The sequence below is a fragment of the Phocoena sinus genome, chromosome 5 (assembly GCF_008692025.1).
Source record: "Phocoena sinus isolate mPhoSin1 chromosome 5, mPhoSin1.pri, whole genome shotgun sequence".
Lineage (NCBI taxonomy): Eukaryota > Metazoa > Chordata > Mammalia > Artiodactyla > Phocoenidae > Phocoena > Phocoena sinus.
The window spans coordinates 30,687,782-30,712,163 of record NC_045767.1 but is presented as its reverse complement, the minus strand read 5'-3'; the positions used below and the strand labels follow the sequence as shown (position 1 = coordinate 30,712,163).

The 24,382-nt window shown below is 36.4% G+C and overlaps 1 protein-coding gene across 7 annotated transcripts in view; it reads left to right on the top strand.

Moving 5' to 3' along the window:
- The window catches only part of SEC24B (SEC24 homolog B, COPII coat complex component), a 94,184-nt gene that overhangs the window by 25,090 nt on the left and 44,712 nt on the right, over positions 1–24,382 (top strand). For 5 of the 7 annotated variants that reach the window (XR_004350096.1, XM_032633410.1, XM_032633414.1 and 2 more), the window contains exons 3-4: positions 7,233–7,403; positions 16,306–16,410. Coding sequence is in view for 6 of the 7 variants with exons in the window: in XM_032633410.1 (XP_032489301.1) it covers positions 7,233–7,403; positions 16,306–16,410 (276 nt within the window). In the remaining variant the exon portion in view is untranslated. The remainder of the gene's footprint in view (positions 1–7,232; positions 7,404–16,305; positions 16,411–24,382) is intronic. The other 2 variants (XM_032633412.1, XM_032633413.1) reach the window with 1 other exon arrangement.

Below are 24,382 nucleotides of genomic sequence, written 5' to 3'. Positions count from 1 at the left end.
AGAATGATTGCATTTTTATTACCTGGTTATATTAGTTTCATTTTCAGGTAGTATAGTAAAAATTCTTAAGCAATTTGTTAAGGGTTAAGATCCAAAAGCATAAACCTGACTTAAGTGATTATCAAAAACACAGTGATTGATACATGCTGTTACTTTTAGGCAGTTGATGAGTTCATATTCAGAAACATAGAATAAAAGAGACATGTAAATGTTATCTCATTTGCCTATATTTTTTATTATTTTTTAATTCTATTTATTTGGCTGTGTTGGGTCTCCATTGCTGCACTCGGGCTTTCTCTAGTTGCAGCGAGCGGGGGCTACCCTTCGTTGTAGCGTGCGGGCTTCTCACTGCAGTGGCTTCTCTTGTTGTGGAGCATGGGCTCTAGGCATGCAGGCTTCAGCAGTTGCAGCACGCGGGCTCAGTAGTTGTGGTGCGCGGGCTGTAGGGTGCATGGGCTCAGTAGTTGTGGCTCGCGGGCTCTAGAGCGCAGGCTCAGTAGTTGTGGCGCATGGGCTTAGTTGCTCTGCGGCATGTGGGATCTTCCCGGACCAGGGCTCAAACCCGTGTCTGCTGCATTGGCAGGCGGATTCTTAACCACTGCACAGCCAGGGAAGTCCATTTGCCTCTTTATTTTAGAAAAGCATGTTAGTACAATTCAGCACTAGAATTTCAGATTACTTTATTAAAAACATAGTGATGTATGTTTGGGGGGCTATGTTTAGTTGTTAACTTAGAGTGAAATTTTGGCTGGTGCTTAAAAGGTGTCATTATACCATTAAAATTTTTTAAACTGGCACTATAGGTAAATTTGTCAAGGTTCAGAAGCTCTTTCTTAGTTTGAGATGAAGTTGGCTGAGTAATACAACTTCAGTAAGGATCACATCTTGACAGCATATTGTAGAATAATACTGAGTACAATTTTATTAAAAAACACTTTAAAATCTACTTATAAAAATAATAATAATAAACATTTATATAATCCTTATATAAAAATCCACAACATACATGACACTAAGGTATAACCACTGGTAAGTTAATATACATCTATCATCTCAGGGTGGTGATGTGCCTGAGGAAAAGCAGAATAGATCCCTATAGGAGGTGACTATCTGGATAAAGAAATACGAGTTAGAAGTAAGTTAGAAAACTACATTGGAGGTACAAATAGTACAGTTAAGAGATTATTTTCAGCTTTGGAAACTTGTGATGAGATTGCAGAGTTGTGAGATAGTAATAATTATGCTCCCTCACACTCGTACTCCTTCAGTTTTTCCAAAGCTACTCTTGAACCTTTTCATCTTTACTCAACTTTATACCTTCCACCTGTAAATTGTTCTATATTTACTCCTTCTTCAAGCTCAGAAGATGAGATGTCCATCTTTGTGACCACTTCCTTCAAAAGTTGACTTTATCAGTTGTCCCTTTTCTGTATCTCAGTTTCCCATTTTCTCCTGGGCTATGGCATTGGAAAGGTGAGAGGAAAAGACTTGAAGGAAAAACATAAGCTCTGTCCTGTATGTAATCAGCAGCCATCAGAAATTTTTAAGCAAGGGGGTGATGCTATCAGGTTTGTGTTTCAGATCTTTCTTCTGTGAGCAGTGTGGTAGGTGGACTGGAGGAGGAAGAACTTGGAGACAGGAAGACCAGCTAGGAAGGAATTACTACAATTATCTAGATGAAGGATGCTGACACAGGTTGAGATTTATTTATACAGAAGACAGATGGCAAGAGATGATTTCAAGAATTCATTGATAAGGTTTATGAAGGAAAAGGAATAATAAAAGTTGACTTAAATTTTCTAGTTTGAACAACTTGAATGGGTAATGGTGCTATTAGTTGAGAATTTGCTTAACCTTCCTAGTTTCAAAAGAGTTTATGTACAGTTACTAAGGAGCTACTAAAAACTAACAGGGGAACTACCTTAATGCCAATAAATAAATAAATAGATAAACAGACAAATGATTTATTTTTGAATTGTAGGTTCTGTCTCTAAGTATACCATGTTTCATCTGTCAAATTCTCTTTGTAAAAGGGGTAGTTTTGTTGTTGTTGTTTTTGGCTGGCAGTTTTCTGTGGTCCTTCATATTTGTGGAACTTGTCTCCATTTATTTGACAAATACTTGAAAGCCAGCTATGTGACAGGTGTTTATTTTAGTGCAGGGAGATAAAATAGCAAGTAAAAAGACTTGATCCTTATCTTCATGAAGTTTGTAATCTTCTTGGGGAGGCAAACATTATCCAAATAAACACAAATAAACACAAATACATGTAAAATTGCTACTATTATTTAAGTATCATGAAGCAGAGATGTATAGTGCTTGGTGAGAGTACTCTAGGTATAGTGTACTCAGGAAGTTTTCCCTGATCTCTGATATGTGAGCTGCAATCTGAAGAATGAATTCTCCATTTATGCATGGAGAATTCTGAAGAATGAATTCTCCATGTATAAAATAAATTACAGGTGAAATAAATATTTAAATGCAAAAAGGCAAAACTTTAAAACTTTTGAGAGAAAACACGGAAGAACCTTGGAGTTGGGAAAGATTTCTTAAGGACACCACGCATAGTGCTAGCTAGCCATAAAGAATAAGCATGATAAGGTTTACTATCATCTAATTAAGGACTTTTTTTCATTGAAAGGCAACATAAAGAGAACAAAAAGACAAGCCATGAAAAGGGAGAAAAAAAAATTTTATAGTATTTTATCCAGATTATACAAATAACACATAAGATCAATAAGGAAAAGACCAGCAACCCAAGAAAAAAATACATGAACAGGCATTTCACAGATGAAAGGAAAACATACTCAGTCTCATTAATAATCAGGGAAAAGCAACTTAAAACTAGAATGGGATATCTACTTATACCTAGTGGCAGGATGGTAAAACTTTGAAAGACCGACTATACCAAGGCATGGCAAGGATGTGGAATAACAGGAAAATCTTAGACAGTGTTAGTAGAAGGACCTATTGGTTCCACATTTTAGGGAAATTTGGCGTTAGTGGGATTGAAGGTAACCACACCCTGAAACACAGCTATCCCACTTCTGTGTGCTCTAGAGAAGTCCTTCTCATACTTTGTGAGTATGAATCACCTGGGGCCTTGTTAAAATGGAGGTTCTGATTCACCAGGTCTAGTAGTGCCTGGCCTAAGGATTTTATCAAGTTTCTGTATAAAGTGTTGCTAGCCCATAGAGTACACTTTGAATAAGAGGGCCCTACAGCACCACTTCCTGTTTTAAATGTGTAGTACTTGTAGAAAATAACATTTTGCGGGGGGGGGATTCTGAGCTAAAGGGTCTAGTCTGTTCCCCAGGCCAAGGAACTCACTTCCCACAGGCCCCCCGGGGCTGAGGGGATCCTCGTCCCTTGCTGTACAGCTACATACACACTTTTGAGCTGTGGCACACACATTGAGAAGCTCCACCCCCAGAGAAACTAGCACATGTGTACCAGGGACATGTTCATGAATATTCCTGTAGTACTGTATGTGAAAACATAAAATTAGAACCCAAAAGTCCATTTATGATAGAATGGATATCAGTATATCCTTCCAGTGGGCTACTGACCAGCAGTGAAAATGATGAAATAGAGCTATACTCATTAACACAAATGAATCCCAGAAATGTAACAGGATTCATGGAAGAATAGATGCAGTATGCTATTGTTATAAAGTTAAAAAAACAAGCAAAAATAATGTTTAGGGATACTTATTTGTGTGGTAAACTAATAACAAAAGCAAGAGAATAAGGAACACAGTTCAGAAGGGAGACAAGGGAATACCTTCCGTGAGGAGTACACCAAGAGCTTCAACAGTATTGGAAATGTTTTATTTTCACAGTTGGATGCTGAGTTCATGGGTGTTTCTTTATTATGATTTTATAAATACATACACATATACATATCACCTTTTATTTGTATCAATTATTTTATTAAAGAAAACAATTTATTACATCTAAGGGGGAGCAAGTGTATTCCCCTTTAATGGGAGAGAGCATGGCAAGTTCAAAGGACTGAAAGACCAGTGAAGCTAGAGGAGAACCATGGGCCAGGAGGAGGCTGGGAACTCAGGATCATTCAGGGCCTCGTTGACCATGTTAAGAAGTGTTCAGGGTAAGATGTTTTGTCTTCACCCTCAACCACTGGCAGACTATTGAAGGACTGTAAGGAGGGTGATGCCGTGTATCAGGCTGGAGACTGGAGAACACAGAGGGCCGTGTTCAAACCTGAACTACTTATCTTAGACTTTGTGCTTGGAATTGTTTTTGAAAAATTACTTGTGGGAATAATTTAAGGCCTAGGGTGATGGAATTGTTCTCCAGAGAGGATTTATATTTCCTTCTGCCAGTTTCCTCCAGGTACTGCCAGCCTGTGATCACATCCATCCAAGTCCAAGTGTCTAGATGTGCTGGACTGTGCAGATGTTCTGAATCAAAGCTGCTGGCTTTTGTAAGGCTTAGCTTCCTGGTTTATCCTTAGCCCGAGGTTATAACCCTTCAGATACTATCCTAAAAGTGGAGGTATGGGGTGCTGAATCAGGTGCCCCATCTTGGGTGTGCTGTAGGAGATGTCTTGCTTCCCATGCTCTGCAAGGCTACAGAAAACAGCAAATCAGGTTTTCAACAGATAACCACAGGGAGAAAGCAACTCTGAGTGTTAGGCTTGTTTCTCTGAGTTTTCAATTTCTTACAGATTTTCACCCAGAGATTCATTAATATCATGTTGGATCTTTGATTATTTTAAGAAGATCTTTTTAAGTACAGTTTTTAAAGTTACCGTTAGTAGAAGGTTTGATCCTAATTACCTAGATCATCATTAACAGAGGCAGAAATATCTTCTATATTTTTAGACAGTGTCTTTTAGTTTCTTATTATGAGCAAAGGTAAAGTTAATATATTTACTGTCTTCCACACCCCTCTCCTTATTTTTATCACTCAATTTTAGGTGATTATATCTTAATTTTTTACTTAGTACTGTTAAATATATTCATCGCTCTGTTACTTTAGCATTTTTAATGATTTCACCAGTTATCTAATGCTGGTTTAAAACAAAAATTATTTATTATTTTTCATAGTTCTGTGGGTTGTTTGGACAGTTCCTCTGCCCGTTTTCTTGGACTCATGTGACTTCATTTAGCTGGAGAGTTGGCTGGGCTGGAGAATCGTAGACTTCACTCATATGTCTAGCAGTTGGTGCACACCGTTCAGTGGGGCACCTAGGTTTTCCTCCACGTGACTAGATTAGCTTCCTTACGTCAGAGGTCCCCAACCCCCCGGGCTGCGTACTGGTACTGGTCCGCGGCCTGTTAGGAACCGGGCCACACGGCAGGAGGAGAGCGGCAGGCAAGCAAGCAAAGCTTCATCTGCGGCTCCCCACCGCTCCCCATTGCTTGCATTACCACCTAAACCATTCACCCATCACCCAAGGCCTTGGTAGAATTGTCTTCCACGAAACCGGTCCCTGGTGCCAAAAGGTTGGGGACCGTTGCCTTCTGTGATGGTCGCAGGGCAGCATTTCAAGAGCAGAAAGGCATAAGCTGTAGTACCTCTTGAGACCTGAGGTCTTGGACTTGTACACCATTACTTCTGCCACATTCTGTTGATTAAAGCTAGTCGAAAGTTTAGCCTCAGTTCAGGGAGTGGGAAAATAGATTCCGCTTCTCAATGAGGGGAACTGCAAAATATTGTGACTGTGTTTTCAGTCTCTCACAATGATGTTTGTCCTTCCTAAAAATGATGTGGCAATTAACGTATTTAGACTACCTTCCACCTTCTTTCTCCATTCTCATATTTATATCATTTGTACACTATTGGGAAATGTATCACATTTTGTTCTGTCACTATATTCTTGCATTTGTTTCGGTCTTAGACCTAACTTTGTTCATATATATATATATGTCATACATATATACACATATGTACATGTCTATATGTGTATGTATACTATTGTGTAAGTTTAAGATGTGCAACATGATGATTTGATATATATATTTATTGCAAAATGATGACCACAGTAGGGTTAGTTAATACATCCATCATCTCTCATAATTACCATTTTTGTGTATATGGTGAGAATATTTAATATCTACTGTCTGAACAGCTTCCAAGTATATGATAACAGTATTGTTAACTGTAGTCACTGTGCTATACATTAGAGCTCCAGAACCTACTCATCTTATAACTGAGAGTTTGTACTCTTTGACCAATATCTCCCTATTTCCCCCGCTTCCCTGCTTCTGGCAACCAAAACTTTCTATTTCTGTGAGTTCGGCTTTTTTAGATTCCATATATAAATTACACCATGCGTTATTTGTCTTTGTCTGATTTTCCTCAATTAGTGTAATAACCTGAAAGTCCCTTCACATTGTCACATGGCAGGATTTCCTTCTTTTTTATGGCTGAACGATATTCCATTGTGTGTGTGTGTTTTCTTTATTTCCACATTTTCTTTATCCATTCATCCATTGTATATATGTCTGTATATATACACATACACACATGCATGTATTGATACATGCATACACATACATACCTACATGTATATATAAATGTATACACTACATTTTTAAAGTCCATTCATCCATCAGTGGACACTTATGTTGTCATCACAGGTTTTTCAGTTATCTCTTGGTTGGCTGAAGATGATCCTGTAGGTCAGGCAGTTTGAGCTATCAAAAAGGCCAACTATGAATCACATGTACTTTATTCCAGAGGTCCAACCTAATGTTACTGTCAGGCCCTTACTTAGTTACCTGTGAGATATGGGATCTGATTAGAAACAGCAAATGAAAAGTGGCAGTTTACAATACAAAATGGGATCTGAGCTAATAGAAACATCTGTATAATTCATGAGTCACATTACTGCAGAAGCAAATAACCTCTGTTCATCTTATCTATCTAAGGTACCATTGCACACTACAATAATTAGTATTAATAATAGTGATCATTAGTAAAGAAAAGCTGTTTGGGGTTCATTTTGTTTAAGAAGGTATGGAAGCTTGTGAAATGTTTTAGGAAAATTGCCATTAAAGACTTCTAAAAACATTTAGTGAGTAAGTTTTTCGTTTTTTTGAAAATAATTTCTTTGGACCCCTTATTTTCTAGATATAGATATAGTAGATAAATGTGATGCTGCTGAAGTTTCTTACAAGAACTTCAGATTAACTGTATTTTGTTAGTATTTTAATATATTTCAAGCTTACTGCTGTGGATGAAATAGTTTCTTGTTTTCAGTTGCAGATACTTTGTCCTGTTCTGTAATGCAAAATGTTCAGCCTCCCAAGTCCAGCCCAGTAGTATCCGCTGTTTTGTCAGGAGCCTCGTCAACAAGAACACCTGCTGCAAGTCGCCCAGTTGAGCCTTTGGCCTCAGTTGCACGGCCGTCAGAGCTATTACAGCAGAAAGGTATTTGAAAAATTTGTTATACTGTATATATTGTACATATATATACGCACACAGTAATTCAAATAGCTGAATTTAAAAAGTCAAACTGATTAAGCATAATTTATGGAAAATATGAGAAAAAGTAATTTATAATCTCAATTCAAACACTATTTTTTAATATATTCCAGTCTCTGTGATTTTATATAATTATGTTATAGAATTTTGTTAAATCTGTTATATATTTTATATCATTGCAATCATAGTTTACATACCATTTTGTATTTTGCTTTTACATTTATTAAATTATGCAGTTCTTCATATATCTCTGTACAGCTTTATAGTCATGGCTAATTCATTGTGTCGTTGTATTATAATTTACTACTCTATCCCTCCATTATGGGCCATTTATTTTCTATTTTTTAAAGGTTATTATAGTTTCTTTGGGGATGAAGCACCCAAGGTTTCCTTGTTTTGTGAATTTCCATATCCTATTTGATGATTTCTTTGCTTGTCATTATTATTAATGGAAAGTAACTTTTGACCCAATTTTGAGAATGAGAGGATGAAAATGAAATATTAAGCCACACTCTTGCATCATTGACAAACAATACGGTTTATTTGTTTGCTTGTTTAATATTCTCCGTGTGTTAAATAAGTGACAGGTGACTAAAATGTGTTGTTTCGACCATTTCCCCACATTGCCTTTTCTTTTGGTTGTATTCTTGATTGTTCTCTGGCTAAAATTCCAAATCTATTGATGTTTCAGGTTAATATACTATATTTTTCATATGATGAGAGATAACTGTTTTTAGGAAAATGTGGTTTGTATTTCCAGCACGATCATTAGTAATATTTTAGGGACTATATTCACTATGTAGTGACGGCCCCTCACCTTGAGTATGAAGAACTCTCTTATGTTCTGAGACTTGGAAAAAGCAACATAAATCCTTAGGCTGATCTCACTGCTTATATCTGCTGAGTGTTCCTGTGGTCAACAGAGGCTTTTCTATCCTTTGATCAGATTATACATTATAGATTTCCTTATTTGTTTTTTTTTTTTTTTTAGGAAAACCAACTGCAGCACCAGAGAGTGTCCACTGATTCCCAACAAGCCAGTGGGTGTATTAGGAATAGGATCTAGTTATTATAAGCATTTACTTTCAAAGTGAGGGGCTGGTAGGAAAGTTGTACTTATCATGTGTAGAAGAAACTTAGGGGTACATAGGAGCCCTAACTAAATGAGTGATGTCTTTCCTCTACATTGATGATTACCTTCTAGATGTTAAGATATATATACTGCTTGTTTTGGCCCTTTACGTTTTGCCCGCTAATTAATTTTTTCCTATTATATTTTTCTTTTGACCATTTTAGTTTAAATACCATCCTATCATCTTACTGTATCATTTTGTAAACCACTTTCCCACTAAATAATTATGATTATTATGTTTCCTTTTTCTTACTAATAAGATAGATTTGAAAAGAGAAGGAACTATCGTTTATCGAGCAGTTACAATGTGCCAGATACTTCATATTTATTATCTCATTTAATCCCCTTACCAATTCTACTAGGTAGGCATTATCTTGGTTTTACAGGTGAGAAAAGTGACATTCACAAAGATTAGGTAACTTGCCCAAGATTATAAATTAGTAAATAGCAGAGTAAAAGATTTTTCTTTCTTCTTTTGGCCACACCACACAGCATGTGAGATCTTAGTTCCCCGACCAGGGATTGAACACGTGCCCCCTGCAGTGGAAGCACAGCATCTTAACCACTGGACCGCAGGGGAAGCCACCAGAGTGAAAGATTTTCAACTCAAACCTTTCTATTTTGTGCTCTTTCTATAAATGAGGCTGAATTATTGTTTTTGTTGGCTGTTAAACTCTTGATTTACCTAAGGTAAACTCCTTGAATAAGTAACAGGAAAGATAATGCTGGAGACCTTTGAATTGCAGCTTTTATTGTTCCATTTTCTGAAGTAGGAGATTGGTCACTTAGTGGTCTCATTGCCTTTGGGTAGATCTGGATACACACAGAGATGCGTATGAGTTATGGCCCCATGTACGTTGTGCAAACTGTAGTTTACAGGACTGACGCCCCTTGTGTGCAGGGTACGGCTGTGTAGGGTGTGCTGTGGGTCTTATAAGACTAGAAAGTATTGATACTTAAAAGAGGTTAGTCTTTTTCTCCTGTGGATGAAGAGTGTTGCCTGCCATAAAGCAAAGAATGTTGAGCCACCAAGCCACTACAAAGCTGCCGCCAGCAGTGAGCCCCGAGGGAACTCAGGATGGAGACAAACTGCAGAACCCTGAGCCACTGCAGCCAACCCCGCAGCAGTGCACCCGAGGGGACTCAGGATAGGAAAGAACAGGACACCGCCCTAGAGAGCTATGGTACCTATGAAAGGAATCATTTCAGTGAGCCCAGGCTCTTGCATCTTCCCATACACAGAAGAGTGCTAAGTTCACTGACTTGAGATACCTGGTTTTCTTTAATTAATGGTCATCTTTTGATGTTCCGACTCCCTGGTCTTTGTTGCAAAACCTCTGTATGTCCCGGCTCCTCCCTTACCTCTTTGGAGCCATTCCTCAGAGCTGCCTGAGAGGCTGTCTTCTAGGCTTGAACTCCTCAGAAAGTCCACCAAATAACACAGTTCTCAACTTTTAGGTTGTGCTTTTTTTTTCAGTTGACATTCCCAGCTTCAAAGACCCTTTCTGAGCTATTCTCTCAGCATTTTTTACTGGTTTTTACAGGAGAGGCTTCAAATTTTTGCTTGCATATCTATCTCCTAAAAATTTTTTGAAAAAATTGTAACTACTTGAACATTTTTAGATTGACATCTAAAATTTTTCACCAAAAGTTTAAATACTTGCAGTTATATAATTTTCAACATACTGCGTATGTTGACTTTAAAAAAAAAGATGTTATGTTTTTCTGTGTATCCACTGGAATGAAGCCTGTCATCCTTTAAAAGATAGTGAAGAGACTTCCCTGGCAGTCCACTGGTTATGATTCTGTGCTTCCAGTGCAGAGGCTGCAGGTTTGGTTCCTGGTCGGGGAACTAAGATCCCACATGCTGTGCAGTGAGGCCAAAAGATTAAAAAAAAAAAAAAAAAAGAAAGTGAAATTAGCCCTTCTTTAACATTTAGAAAGTTTACATTTTTCCTTTTTCTTCTTAACATCCCTTGAATGTTTCCCTTGAATGTAGTAATAATATAATATATTCTTAAACTAGAAACTCTTTTATCATGCTTTTCTGCTACAATAACATTATATATAATTGAAATTTTAAAATATTGTCTATAACCGTAAGTGTCTAAACATTAACATTTTTTCTTCTGGATTATTCTATCAATATAATTATTGTCAGTATCTAGTGGGTCAAAACGACATAAATGTCGTGAATTTTGGTATTTTTTTAATGGAAAGTACGTTTTTATTGGAAATACATCTTTCATTGAGATAAATGGCTTTCCCTCGTCCCACCATAGGTTTCTGTACCTGAATTGCATGACTCATTATTAGAATAATAAACGTTAGAAAAATTTCATTCATAGTTTTTATTTGCATATATATAATTACTGAGAAACTTTGTTCATGTAAAGTAGATAGGAATGGTATTGGAAGGGTTTTATTAAAGCAATATTGTTCTATAACGTTTTTTAACCTTCTGAGTTACATGTGAGAAATTTTTATTGTTGTTGGTTGAATTTTATTTTCCAGATTGTAGATAGTTGGTAGCATTATTATTTCATGTAGCAGTTTACAATTTTAAAATACCTTTAAGTTTTATTATCTCACTTGATCATCATGTGAAGCAGACATATCATATTACACCTTTATTTTATAGATGAGGAAACTGAGGTTTGGAGAGGTTAGGTGTTTTGCCCAAAGACATAGAAGTTCCCAAAAGGGATACCAAGACCCAGTGCAGATCTTCTGCTTCCAAACCCAGTGTTTGTTTTACTGACTTAGCAATTCTTCAAAATATTATGAATTTTATTATATCATAGCCAGTATAATATCACATACTTTAATGTATTTTTATCAAAAACTTCAAGCTGTGACGTAAGTCATTTATCTCACGGATGGGATCTCCATATAACCTAATTGGCAAAGGCAGTCCTCATTTTCAAACCAGTGACACAAATTTTAACCTTTGTCAGAAAGCCTGATTTAATTTTTTAATTCAAAGAAATGTGTTCCTAAAGTTTCAAGGGGTATCATAAACTCCGCTGAGAAATAAATTGCATCCTACATCTCCTAAGCCAAATTACTAAGAGCAATCAAATTTAAATGTCAAAGATTATTCTTTTTTATAGTATAGGTTATAAAAACTAGGCAGTGAGTCAATATGCTGTTTCTCATTGCCAAATTTGAAATAAAGCATTGTAATATGTACCTAATATTAGGCTATTTGTGAAGCAAGGATTATATTAAAAAGCATTGTATTCCTGTGGTAAATATATGCATAGTGTGTATCAAACTGTTATTTGGCTTTTTTTAGTATTTAAATAGGAATCAAGCATAAAAATTAGAAATAACTCTTAATTTCATCATACATCATTATAAAAATGTTCCCATGTATTTTATTTTATATATATATATACATATATATATATATATATATACACACTACAAAGTACTAATAGGTTTACCTGCTAGTAAATTTTTGTTTTGTTTTGTTTTGGTTAAAAGGAGGTAGAAAGCATTAAGTACTATATAAAGTATAAGGGGATATGAAATGATTATAACCATTATAAATATTTTATGATAAAATAGGTTGTAAAGTACTTTATTGAACATCTCATAGCTTCTGAAAAAAACATGTAGAATTTTTACCTATGAGTTTTATCCAGTGTCTCTTGAAAAAGACTGATAGTCCTAGAAAATGTTCTACTTATTTTTAAAAGAACTAGCATTACTAAGAATATTATTCAGGTTGGTAGAAGGTTCTTTTTCTAACTACTGACTTGTCCTAGGGATAAGTATTAAGAATAGTTGAAAATAATTGTTTTTAATCAAATATATACAAAAATATGTTTTTAAAGTTCAATAGTAATAGTAGTGGGCTTCCCTGGTGGCGCAGTGGTTGAGAGTCCACCTGCTGATGCAGGGGATGCTGGTTCGTGCCCCGGTCCGGGAAGATCCCACATGCTGCGGAGCGGCTGGGCCCCATGAGCCATTGCTGCTGAGCCTGCGCGTCTGGAGCCTGTGCTCTGCAACGGGAGAGGCCACAACAGTGAGAGGCCTGCGTACCGCAACAACAACAACAAAAAGTAATAGTAGTGAATACTTGTATAGTATTTACTATATTTCAGGCACCATTCTAATAAGATTTAAAATATATTAATTCATTTAATCCTCCCAGCAGCTGTTTGAGGTAGTTATTACCCCACCTTACAGATGATATAGATGAAGAACAGAGAGGTTAGTAATTTTGCCCAAGGACACACAGCTAGTAAGTGGTATTACCTGGAATTGAACCCAGAGACCCCATCTTTATCCATAATGTCCTGCTGCTTGTCTGTTCAGTATTTCTTACTGTTTTTGCTTTGTTCTCATGTGACTCTTTCAAAAGCAATGGATTCTTTGGCAGTAGTGGTTGGGGCCTTCACACATGCAGAATCATTAAATAAATTTATCATTACTGCCGCCACCCTACTTTTCACTATTTCTGAATTAATAAAGCCAACCCTATTTCTAATATGTTTCATTTTTAACTGCAGCATGTATGGCAAGGTAAAAGATAGTCTGTAGATTTAGGTGCCTTGATCAATCATTTAAAGAAGGAGGAAGCTTTCCTAGTAATATTTAGGATAAGTTAAGGTAATGTGTTTCCTTTGTAAAGTGAGAAAAAGTCTGTTCTTAACACAGGTACTTTCTTAGGTGGATAAGATGTAGGAAAGAGAGTACTGTGGAGAGTGATTCCCTTAAAAGCCTTCTTTCGTGGGAACCCTTGCAAAGTCTTCTAGTGTGTGTACCTAGTTAGAAGACCAGATTAGGAAAGGTAACAGTTTCTCAAAAGTCTGAACTCTTGAATTTAAAAAAGCTAACCTCCACAAGGGATTTGTTTTCTCTTAAGACTAGTTTTATTTATTCCCAGTGTAACTGTATCTAGGGAACATTAAAGATGCCTTTTATTAAGCAACTCCAACTCTCCTGGAGAATTTGGCCTGAAGGTACTTTAATGATAGGTAGTTTAAACAGAATGTCTTTTTAAAAATATTGGGGCCCTGTCAGTAACAGGCTCTTCATCATGTCATTCAGTCTGTGAAATAGCGTCCCGCCTCTTGGTTTTCTAGATCCATACCTTGGAAGCTCTGCTTAAGACAGAATGAATTGAGGGTGTGGCATTCCTTCCTTGTTTGGTGGTGATGGCTGGGGTGGGAGGTACCCCAGGACATTTCGACAGTATGCTGTATACAACCTAGAGCAGGGCATTTAAATGTGAATTGATTGTTATTCTGGAGCTCTTACCATTTTTCTGTGGATTAACTAAAATATATCCTTCTGCTGTTAGTATTCCCAAGCTTTTAACAAAGTTTACTTAAACGAGCAAAGGAAGGCTAAATTCTGAGCCTTAAATATTGAGTCGCAGCTGGGAAGAGCTTAAATCTTGATACTTTCATCTCCGGCACTTCTCAAAAAGGATTGCATCTTTTTTGTAGGACAGTAAAATTAAGTATGTTGTGTGACATTCTGTTAATACAGTAAGTTGGCAACCACTGTATAATCTAAAATGATATTGTAATAAATAATATTACTCTGTTCTTATTTATAGGTTTGTTCCAGTGCATTAAGTAGTTGCTCTATAAATTTTTCTTTAATCATTGGATAGCCATCTCATTTGCTTCCAATTAAGCATTGGATATTTTCCCAATAATATGTGATATCTGTTTTTATTCAGTAAATCTGGAAAAAGAGAGGAAAATATTTGTCTTATAATACCTATAGGTTTGCCCTATGCTTTGGCTTCTTTGATTAGTTAGAGTCAGCAGTCTACAGAATGATTCAGTCATGAAAAGAATGGATTTTCTTCCTGTTTTTTGGCCTCTCTTAGCTTAGCACAGTAAATGTAATTTCTTTTTTTTCTTCTTTCTCTTATTTCTGCTTATTATATACATACATGTGTACTTTTTAAAGTGCAATGCTAATTGGCATTTTGGGAAAGTACTTCGTTTTTAAAGAAGTTCTTAAATTGAAGAATTTCTTTTCTATAAAATCTTTTTTACTATTAACTTATGTCTGTTATAAACTTCTTAATATATTTAACCTAAGGTCTAATATTAGTCAAATTTTCATTTTAACTAGGCCTTTATTAGAGGAACATGCCACTCTGAATTTGGTCTTTCAAGGTACCAAGCTTATTTTTTGTGTTGCCTGAACTTATTTTACATTGATTTTTACTTTCTCAGATGAATTTGTGATAACTGCCATTTTATCTGTATTTAAAAATGTTTCAGCAAAGCTAGCAGATTTTTCCATGACTTCTTTAGTCATGAGGATCAAAGCTTCATTCATATACAGTTTAACCTTTGCTCTCTTCTAAGTTCAGATTTTACTCTTTAATAGCTTTTTTCTTACTATAGGCATGAGTTATGTTTCTCCATGCTAATTTAAAAGGTCATCTGGGGCTTCCCTGGTGGCGCAGTGGTTAAGAGTCCACCTGCCGATGCAGGGGACACGGGTTCGTGCCCCGGTCCAGGAGGATCCCACATGCCGCGGAGCAGCTGGGCCCGTGAGCCATGGCCGCTGAGCCTGCGCGTCCAGAGCCTGTGCTCCGCAGCGGGAGAGGCCACAGCAGTGAGAGGCCTGCGTACCGCAAAAAAAAAAAATAAGTTCATCTGAAAAAAACAATGAAGAGAGCATCAAAGGTCTACCACATGATTTTTTCGGTGAGGCAGGGCTTCATTGTGCTTCCAGTATTGTGAAATGTTCTTGAAAATCCGCACTATGTTACTGTTTTTTCAAATTGAGCTATAACATTTTTCTTTGTAAGGATGTTTATTTTTATTTATGAAGCGTTTGCATTTTGATTGTTTTAAAAATTTTCCCCCTTAGAAATTTTGTGGATGTTAATTTTTTTGTCTTGATTTTGCTAGATTAATCAAATAATAAAAATATGCAATCAACTTTTTTTTTTTAAAGGAAAGTACTATACAGTTACCAGCTGTTGGGCCTTTTCCACAGACTCTGCTTTCTCTTGCTGTATCTCACACTGAGGACTAGTCTCATTCACCTACTTCAGACTCACATGTAGGCATTAGTCTGATGCTGAGATGATTGGCCATCTCAGAAAATTTACTTTTCTGTAATTGTCTCACTTGTAGGGCCACAGGTAATAAGCCTTTTTTTTTTTTTTTTGAGCGTCTACTCTGAGCAGAGAACTATGCTCAATACAGTTCTTTTCTTTAACTGTCATTGTTTTTCCGTTATGAGAACTGAGGTACCAGCAGGGTGGCATTAGCAGAAGGAAGGTACCAAGTATCTGTACGTGTGTTGTGTGCTGTATAAATTCATTTCAGTAGAAACGATCACTGCTTACCAAGAATACACAGTCCCAAAGGAAGTATACCACAAGGGCCCCAAGGTCAAAGAAGGTAAACATGTACAGAGCTCAGTAAAATGTTCAGAGAGTATCAGTGCAGTTTTCTAAATATTAACAGTGTCAGACATGGTCCTTTTTATTTTTTTACACTTAGACCAATTAGTTCATATTAAAGCTGCTTTTACTAAACTGCTTCGCAGAGATTTTCTAATGGTTTGTTTCAGTTTTGATAATAAGTTAGCTGATATTAATATGCATGCTGGGATGTTCTTCGGAATGTCAGAGTTCTTTCTCACTTTTAATGCAATGTCAGAATTTTATTTCTCATCTCTCCTGTTGGTTTGACTCTTGTGTTTGTGCTTTCCACTTTACAGGCATGCAGTATGGTGAATATGTTAATAATCAAGCTAGCTCCGCACCAACTCCCTTGTCATCCACTTCCGATGATGAGGAAGAGGAGGAGGAGGATGAGGAAGCAGGTCTGCTTTAGCTTTACACCAGTTCTTGACCTTTCCCTGCTCGAGTTTTCTTTTTATGTCCACAGTCTTACTGGTCCTTAAAAAATGTGTCTTTGCAGATTTAGCTCAGTAGCTTGGTTTCAGTTATAGAAGGTTGGGGTCACTCGAAATGAGGTGTTTTGCATGTTTATTTGTTTTGTGTTTTCTCCTTTGGACCCCTCTACCGTTTTGTAAGTAACAATGCATTTTTCACGAAGATAGAGTGCTTTCTTCTTTCCGAAGCGCATTTTCTCTCGTGCCACATGCAAAAGAATGAGTCCTGACTGAAGCTTTTGGCTGATGATTGCTGTAGCACCCTTTTAGGACTCCTTTTAGGAATGTTTTATTTTCTGCTTTGCATGCTACTTTAGTGTAATCAAAATGAATCATGTGGACTTCATAAAAGTGAAAGAGAAATAGGACATTGTTCCTCTGAAGTCCTTGTGGCCTTTTCTGTCATCTATTTAGAAGACCCCAAATTTTTACTTATCTTCCTGCTTCATGAAGTAGTAGTTCACATCATGCTAGGTGAAGAAACTGTGCATGCGATTATGTGTTGCAGGCTGTTTAATATCTTTTTCTGCCTTTGATAAGTATAACTGTTGAGTTTTAAGCTACTCAATTTGTCCATTAATTCTAATGGTTTGACGGAACCAATAAGTGATGATCTTTCAGGTTATTATACATGACCATGATTCTCTTCCTGTTATCTTTATAATTGAGTGGAAGGATTTGCTCTGTAAACAATCTGCTTAACTAAAAGTTTCCACTTCCTTTGCGTTTTTTAAATATTCAGATCCTTATGCATGATTTGAGGTGGTGGGTTGAAAATAGAGGGTTCCAGATGGAGAGTAATTTTTCTTACCTTAAAAATCTACATACCCATTTATCTTTCTGAATTTGGGGCAATTTTTTATTTTATATAATCTCAATCTTATAGAAGAGTGAAAGAAACTACCGTATACACTTTACCATTTTTGCCGCATTTGCTTCTCTCTATAAACATTTTTTCCTACGTCATTTGAAGGTGGAGATATCATGAACCTTTACCTCTAAATACTCCAGTATGTATTTCCTGACTGTAAGGACAGTGCCTTACATAACATAAACACAATACAGTTGTCAAGAAATTGAGCACTGTTGCAATAATATCTGTTACACAGTCCATAGTCAAATCTCAACAGTTGTCTCAGTAAGATCTTTTATAGCTGTTTCCATGGCCCAGGGTCATGCACTGAATTTAGTCGTCATTTCTGTTTAGATTCCTTCAACCTAGAACAGTCCCTTAACCTTTCTTTCTCTTTCTTGACTTTGACATTTTTGAATAATAGAGGCCAGTTATTTTGTAGAATGTCCCTCAGTTTGGGGTTATCTGGTGTGTACTTGTGATTAGATTCAAATCATGCATTTTCTGGCAAGATTACCACTGAAGTAATGTTGTATTCTCAGTACATTGTGTCCGAGGCACATGTTGTTGATTTACCCCCATATTGATGATGTTAACTTTGATCACTTGATTAAGATGGTGTCTGCCAGATTTCTCAACTGTAAAGGTACTTCTTTTATCCATTGAAATTAATAAGTGATTTGTGGGGAAATTCTGTGATACTACGTAAATTTCCTGTTCTTTTTTTTAAACCATCACTCACTAGTTTTAACATTCATTGGCGATTTTCTAGTTCCAACGTTCCTTCTATATTTATGAGTTGAGGTTTCATTGTGAAGAAGAGCTTTCTCTTCTCCCTTGTTGATTGCTTTGGGTTCATATTGACTCATGGATTCTTATTTTATTCAGTGGGTAATAATCCATTACTGTCATTAGTTATTTTGATAGCAACTTGTCCTGGCCAGTAGCAGCTCCTTCAAACTGTCTTTTTTAAATGTTCCCATGAATCTTTAAGCACTTATTTTAAGTACCTTAAGTCCTCGATAAGATGTTCCTAGCTCATCTTGTATTTGGGCTGCTGCAAGCCTGGGACAAACCATTTCCTTTAGTCCTGGTGCGTATAGTAGAGAAGGGTGTTTTAGAAACCAAGATGTGATTGTAATGTGTGGTCATTGCTAATGATGGGTCATTGCTCCCAGGTCCTGAATTATTATTATTATTTAATGTATATATTATTCAGATCCTACATATGTCTCACTTTTTAATCTCATGATCCTTATTTTACACATTTCAAAAATATGTTTTTTTTGCGTAATGTTATTTGTCAGCCTAAATTACTCCCGTTTTTGTTCTGCTTACAATTAGGTGCAGTGGTTAAAAACCCCTTTTCCTTAGACAGAACAAAAAATTGGAAAATCAAAAAGATTTAGCATTAATGGCTTTTCTCCTATCACCTTATCTTATTTTACTACTTTTTTCTTGAATATATTACAGATTAAAAATCCCTAAATTCTTAACTCACAGCATTTAGATTTTAATAATACCTAACATTTTTGAATACTTACTGTGTGCCAGATGCAGCACTAAAGAGCTAAAAGCTGTGGGGTTTTGTGTCATTTCTTCTAAATTCAGATCCTGACTTTGTCACTTATTAGTTTTGTGACCTTAGACAAGCTTCTTAAACTCATTGAGTCTCAATTTACTCATCTGTAAATGAGGAATAATAACAGTAACAATTACATATGGTCGTTTTGAGGATTGAAGGTATTCTTCGTAAAGAGCTTAGAACAGTGTCTGGCAAATGGTAAAATCTCTCAAAAAAAAAAAATTAGGTGTGGGCTTCCCTGGTGGCGCAGTGGTTGAGAGTCCGCCTGCCGATGCAGGGGACACGGGTTCGTGCCCCAGTCCGGGAAGATCCCACATGCCGTGGAGCGGCTGGGCCCGTAAGCCATGGCCACTGAGCCTGCGCGTCCGGAGCCTGTGCTCCGCAACGGGAGAGACCACAACAGTGAGAGGCCCGCGTACCACAAAAAAAAAAAAAAAAAAAAAAAAAATTAGGTGTCATTACTAACATTGAGAACATGTTTTTATCTCAATTTTTTCTTCTTAACAATCCTGCAAGGCAGAGATAATTGGCTCCATTTTTCAGATGAGTTGACTATGATCTGAACATGTACAGTAACATTTGTCTCTGGTCACACAACTCCTAAGTAGCAGAGCGGAGATTCAAACTGAGGTCTGTCTGCAGAGAGGTGTGAAGAGGATAGTCTTTATCTCCTAGTGAGAACACAAAGCCCTGGAATAGGTGGGAACTAAAGGGCACATGGCAGTGGTCACCATGGCATTTCTTACGTGTTGTCTTCCTCCTTTGCCTTTTTTATTACGCAGCAAAATAATGACTGGACTATGGACATTTTTACTAGGATCCCGGTGTTATCTCTTCATGGTTTGTAAAAAAAAAAAAAGTCCTAGTTTTGTTGATTGCAAATTAAAGGGACATTCTAAGTGAGGGGAAAGAAAAAATGGAAAGAAAATCTAGCTTTAAAATGAATTTTATTTTATTTTTTAAATCCTGCTCAGTTACAGTATTTTTTTCATATGTAAAAAGGTAAAAGAATGCCTCAAATTGGTACGGAGATTACATATAAGTGTATCTGTCAAGTAGAGATTTTGGAATGCTTTATTTTTTAAGCATTTCAGTGGTATTCATTCCCTGTAATCATGAGATTTTTATGTGTTTAGTTTATGTGGATTATTCTCCAATTTTGGAAAAATTTATTAAGCAGTAATGAAATATCAACTAGCAAGCAGGTTTGGAAATCAGTGATAATCTTCTTTATAGTTATATTTAAAGTAACTATCCTCTTATTTTAGCTTTTTATTTATTAAAGCTTAGGGTTTCCTTGACAGCGGGTCTATCTAGGAGTCAAGTACACGGATATTTATCTAAAACTTTCAGTTTTAAAAGAAAATTTTGATTTCAGTTCTGATTTTACATTAAACCATCTAATTATATTTTTTTAAATTACATGCTACAAATAGGCTTCCTTTTTAAGGTTTCCTCATTAAATGCACACTTGGAAACTAAAATAGGATTTTGTACTAGAGACAGTCTTATGTTTTGTTGGCAGCTTCTAAAAGTTCAGAATTGTTGGAGAATAAACTTAAAACTTGAGCAGATAGCAAGCTATCAGGTTCCCATAATGGTTATATCTTAAATTCCTCACTAAGTTTATTGAGTCACAGGTATTCACTCCTTCAGTTGTTAGTGCTAGAGTGGACCTTTTATTAGTTTTAGATTCAGTACTGAAGACAAGTACTATCATACCTATACTAGTAAGGAATACTAACTTGAAAATGGGAGTGAAAGGGAGTAAGCAGTGAAATAAAGTGAAAGGGGAGAGTAAAAAATCAGAGATCAGTATCAGCCCTAGTCCCTGGGAGACACTGTCAGCTAATGTTCTGTCACCTGCTGTCCATACTCCCAGTGCCTTTCCTCTCGGGAGTTTTCAGGTTAGGAAGAGGCCAGAGGACAACAGGAAGCTCTCACCCATGGCTCTGGTAATGTGACAGCTTGATTCTATATTTTATAAATGACGTTAGGAAAAAACTTCTGATTTTTTCATAATGAATTTTAAGGTGCTAGTCAATTTTTATTTGACTTTCAGACAGGCTAATAGTAATTATTCAGTGCCAGGTACTATGTCAAAGATAATAATATGTTTATGGTTTGCTTGGATATTTTAAAAGGTAATGTTGTATTTTGATACAGAACAAATTAAGTCAACTCCTGTAGATAACAGCACAGTATTGGCCTTATCTCTAACTTCCACAGAAAATTCTTCTTTTTTTTCTTAATTCAAGTATATAATATGGTATTGTTAACTGCAATCATTATGCTATACATTAGATCCCCAGATCCCTAGAACATGTATAGCTGGAAGATTGTACTCTTTGATCAACATCTTCCCTTTTCTTCTACCACTCCCCTACCCCCAGCCAAAGAAAATCCCTAAAAGGGTTCAAATCTATCTTTTTCTTTAACTGATATACTATGTGATTATTTTAACAAATAAATATCTTTCAACTAAATTCAATACATATTTAGTATACTTTTTAAATTTTAGAAATTGAATACATGTCCTAGGTCTGTGAAGGATATAAAAAGATATCCATGCCATTAAGAACAGTATTAGTTTCAGGGTTTTCAGTATTCATATACATTGAAAACAAAATGTGCTCATATGTTTGCAGATGATGCCTGTTCTAGCTTGCAAACATCATGTATATATAATTGCTATAGCTGGAAACTCCAACTCTGTGCAGTGGAAGAGGGCAGAGTATTAGGGCTATAGCAGAAGGAGATTTGGTACCAGTGTCCAGAGTTAGAATTCAGAAGGCACTTTCAAATAGAAATAGTGATTGGATGGTGATTGGATGTCTAGGCTAGCCCTAAAACTAATTAACTGAAATACTAAACATTTGCAAATGCTTTATTTTTTCCAGCCTGTCATAAATGTATAGTGTTTAATCAATAATATGGATTATGGGTTTTTTAAGAGTGCTTATGAAACAACTTGGGATAATAAATACCAGTTATTTCATTATTTCTTTGAAAAAGTGTATTCTGAGTTCTGAACAACCAATTTATAAACAGATTAATAATGCCCTATTTGTGAGCTTGATTAAAAACCCAAGAAGCTCACAGTCTGATTTGGAATATAGAACAAAATGATAGTGAGTCCTGTGTTAATCATAGTGTTTTATAGGAATACATAGGAGAATTTGGAGCCAGATGTAGGGTGGGATGACAGGGAGGATTCTCCTGGAGTGGGGGCAGGGGAACCTAAACTGAATCTGAAAGAACTTGGAATTGGGCAAGTGAGGGATCTGGGGAAAGGCAGAGACACTTTTTGAAACAAAGCAAGACGCTTGAGAGAAGGTAGCATGTTTGGGGAACTTTAGTGAGTTTGAGACCTATGGTTTGCAGAGAGCAGTGGCAAGAAGAATTGAGTGAGGGTGAGTAGGATGGCTGGGTAAGATCTTTAAGAACCTTGCGTTTCCTAGTAAGGAGTTTGGATTTTATCTTGAAGGTAGTGAGAGGTCACTGAAGGAGTTTACATGAGAAAATAACATAACCAAACTTGCATTTTGGAAATGCAAATTGATTTTGCATTTACAGAAGAAATTGATTAGAGCTTGAAGCTTTTGGAATAAGCCAGTGAGAAATAAGAGTTCTTAGACTAAGGTAGAAGGAAGATTGGAGGGCGGGGGAGAGTATTAACAGAGTATTACCGAAAGAAGAGAACCGTTTTTACAAATCAAAAGTAACTTGGTTCTCAGTGATAAATGTTAAGGAAAGTTTGGTTGAAGTCTGAGAGCAAACGATTAGCCTTATCCATCAGGAGGTTCTTGTCTTGGTCTTTCTTTTCCCCTCTTTTGTAGCACTGTTTTAGCATAGGAAGAGGGAAGAGAAAAAAAGAACATTTCCTGAGTCTCTGGCTAGTATCTGTTTAATTTATATCTGTTATAGCTGTTTAATCTTAACATTAGGCCTGTGGAGTAGGTGTTATAACATCTGTTTTTACAAATAAGGAATGGCTCAGAAATGTTAGGATTCTGGTCCATTTTCTCTCAACTGGTAAGTGGTAGAGATGGAATTTGACTTACAGTTTTCCCTGTTTTATACAAGATATGAGGAAGTGAAATCTCAAATTACCTGGTTAATTTCAAGTTGAACAATACTAGTAAGTAACTATATTAGACTTTGTTGACCCATAGAGAGAGAATGGCTTAAGTTTTTTTTAGAAGGCTTCAGTGCATCCTGTTTTTTTTCCCCCAACTTCACAGATTCTGAGCTAGTCATTTGACCTTACTCCTTACTTCCTTAGATTCAGCTCCCCCTCTTTTCTGACTTCCCCTTTTCTTCTCTCAACCTGTGACATAGAGCCAGTAAAAGAATGAGGGAAAATGTTTCCCAAGTATTACATTCATATTCACCCTCCGTTTGATCTCAGAATATTTGTTATCACTAATTGTACCGTGAAGTGACTAAGGCAAACTGGACCTAGCAGAGGTTTTAAGAGTGGTGACAAGTACCAGAGCTTCTCATTTGACTAAAACTAGCTCGTATTTAGAAAGCAGTATTTTGCTTGGTATCTTTGTTCCAAATATCAATACAGTAGCATAGCTGCCTCTATATACTAATAATATGACAGGGAAGCAGATATCATCTGTGATTACAGTACAGCTTGAAAAGTACAGTAATTCGGGGTTAAGAAAATGTCACTATATAGGAGAAGAAATGATTTCCATTGGCATGTCAGAAAGGTTTTAGGAAGGGTTTGAAATTTGAAGGATGAGTAGGAATTTGCCATGTGGAAAAAGAAAATCTAGGCTAACAGACCAATATGTACAGTACATAACACAAAAAATAGTGTATTGGGATGAAGAGTGAGAAGTTGGGTGTGACTATGTCATAAGGTAAAAGAGGGAAGGTGGTACAAGAACAGGTGGGAGATGGAGGTGACAAGGAAAGTGGAAGACAAATTTTGAAGTTTTTTTTATGGCAGTATAAAAGCATTTAGACCTTATTCTATAAAATGGTAGGGGAACTAGTGAAGGTGTTTTTAAGCATGTTTAGAATATTGACATGTTTCATAATGTACCTTTTTAAAAAATATCATTTTGATTTGTATTGGCAGTAATGGCGTAACCTAATTAGAATTAATCTGAACAATAAGTTTTAGCAAAGTTTGAGTCTGTTTAGTGTTTCATCTGGATTTATAACTTTTATTGTTGCTTTGATATTTTAACAAGTTCAAAATAGAGATTTGCATTTGTTCTTTTCTTCTGAAAGTGAATTTTAAAAACTTTTTAAATTTATTCAACTGCATTGGGTCTTAGTTGCAGCCGGTGGGATCTTTTGTTGCAGCGCGCAGGCTCTTCATTGTGGCGCACAGGTTCTTCGTTGCTGTGCTCAGACTTCTCTCTAGTCGAGGTGTGCAGGCTCTCCAGTTGTGGTGCGCGGGCTCAAGAGCGCATGGGCTTGGTTTCCCCACAGCATGT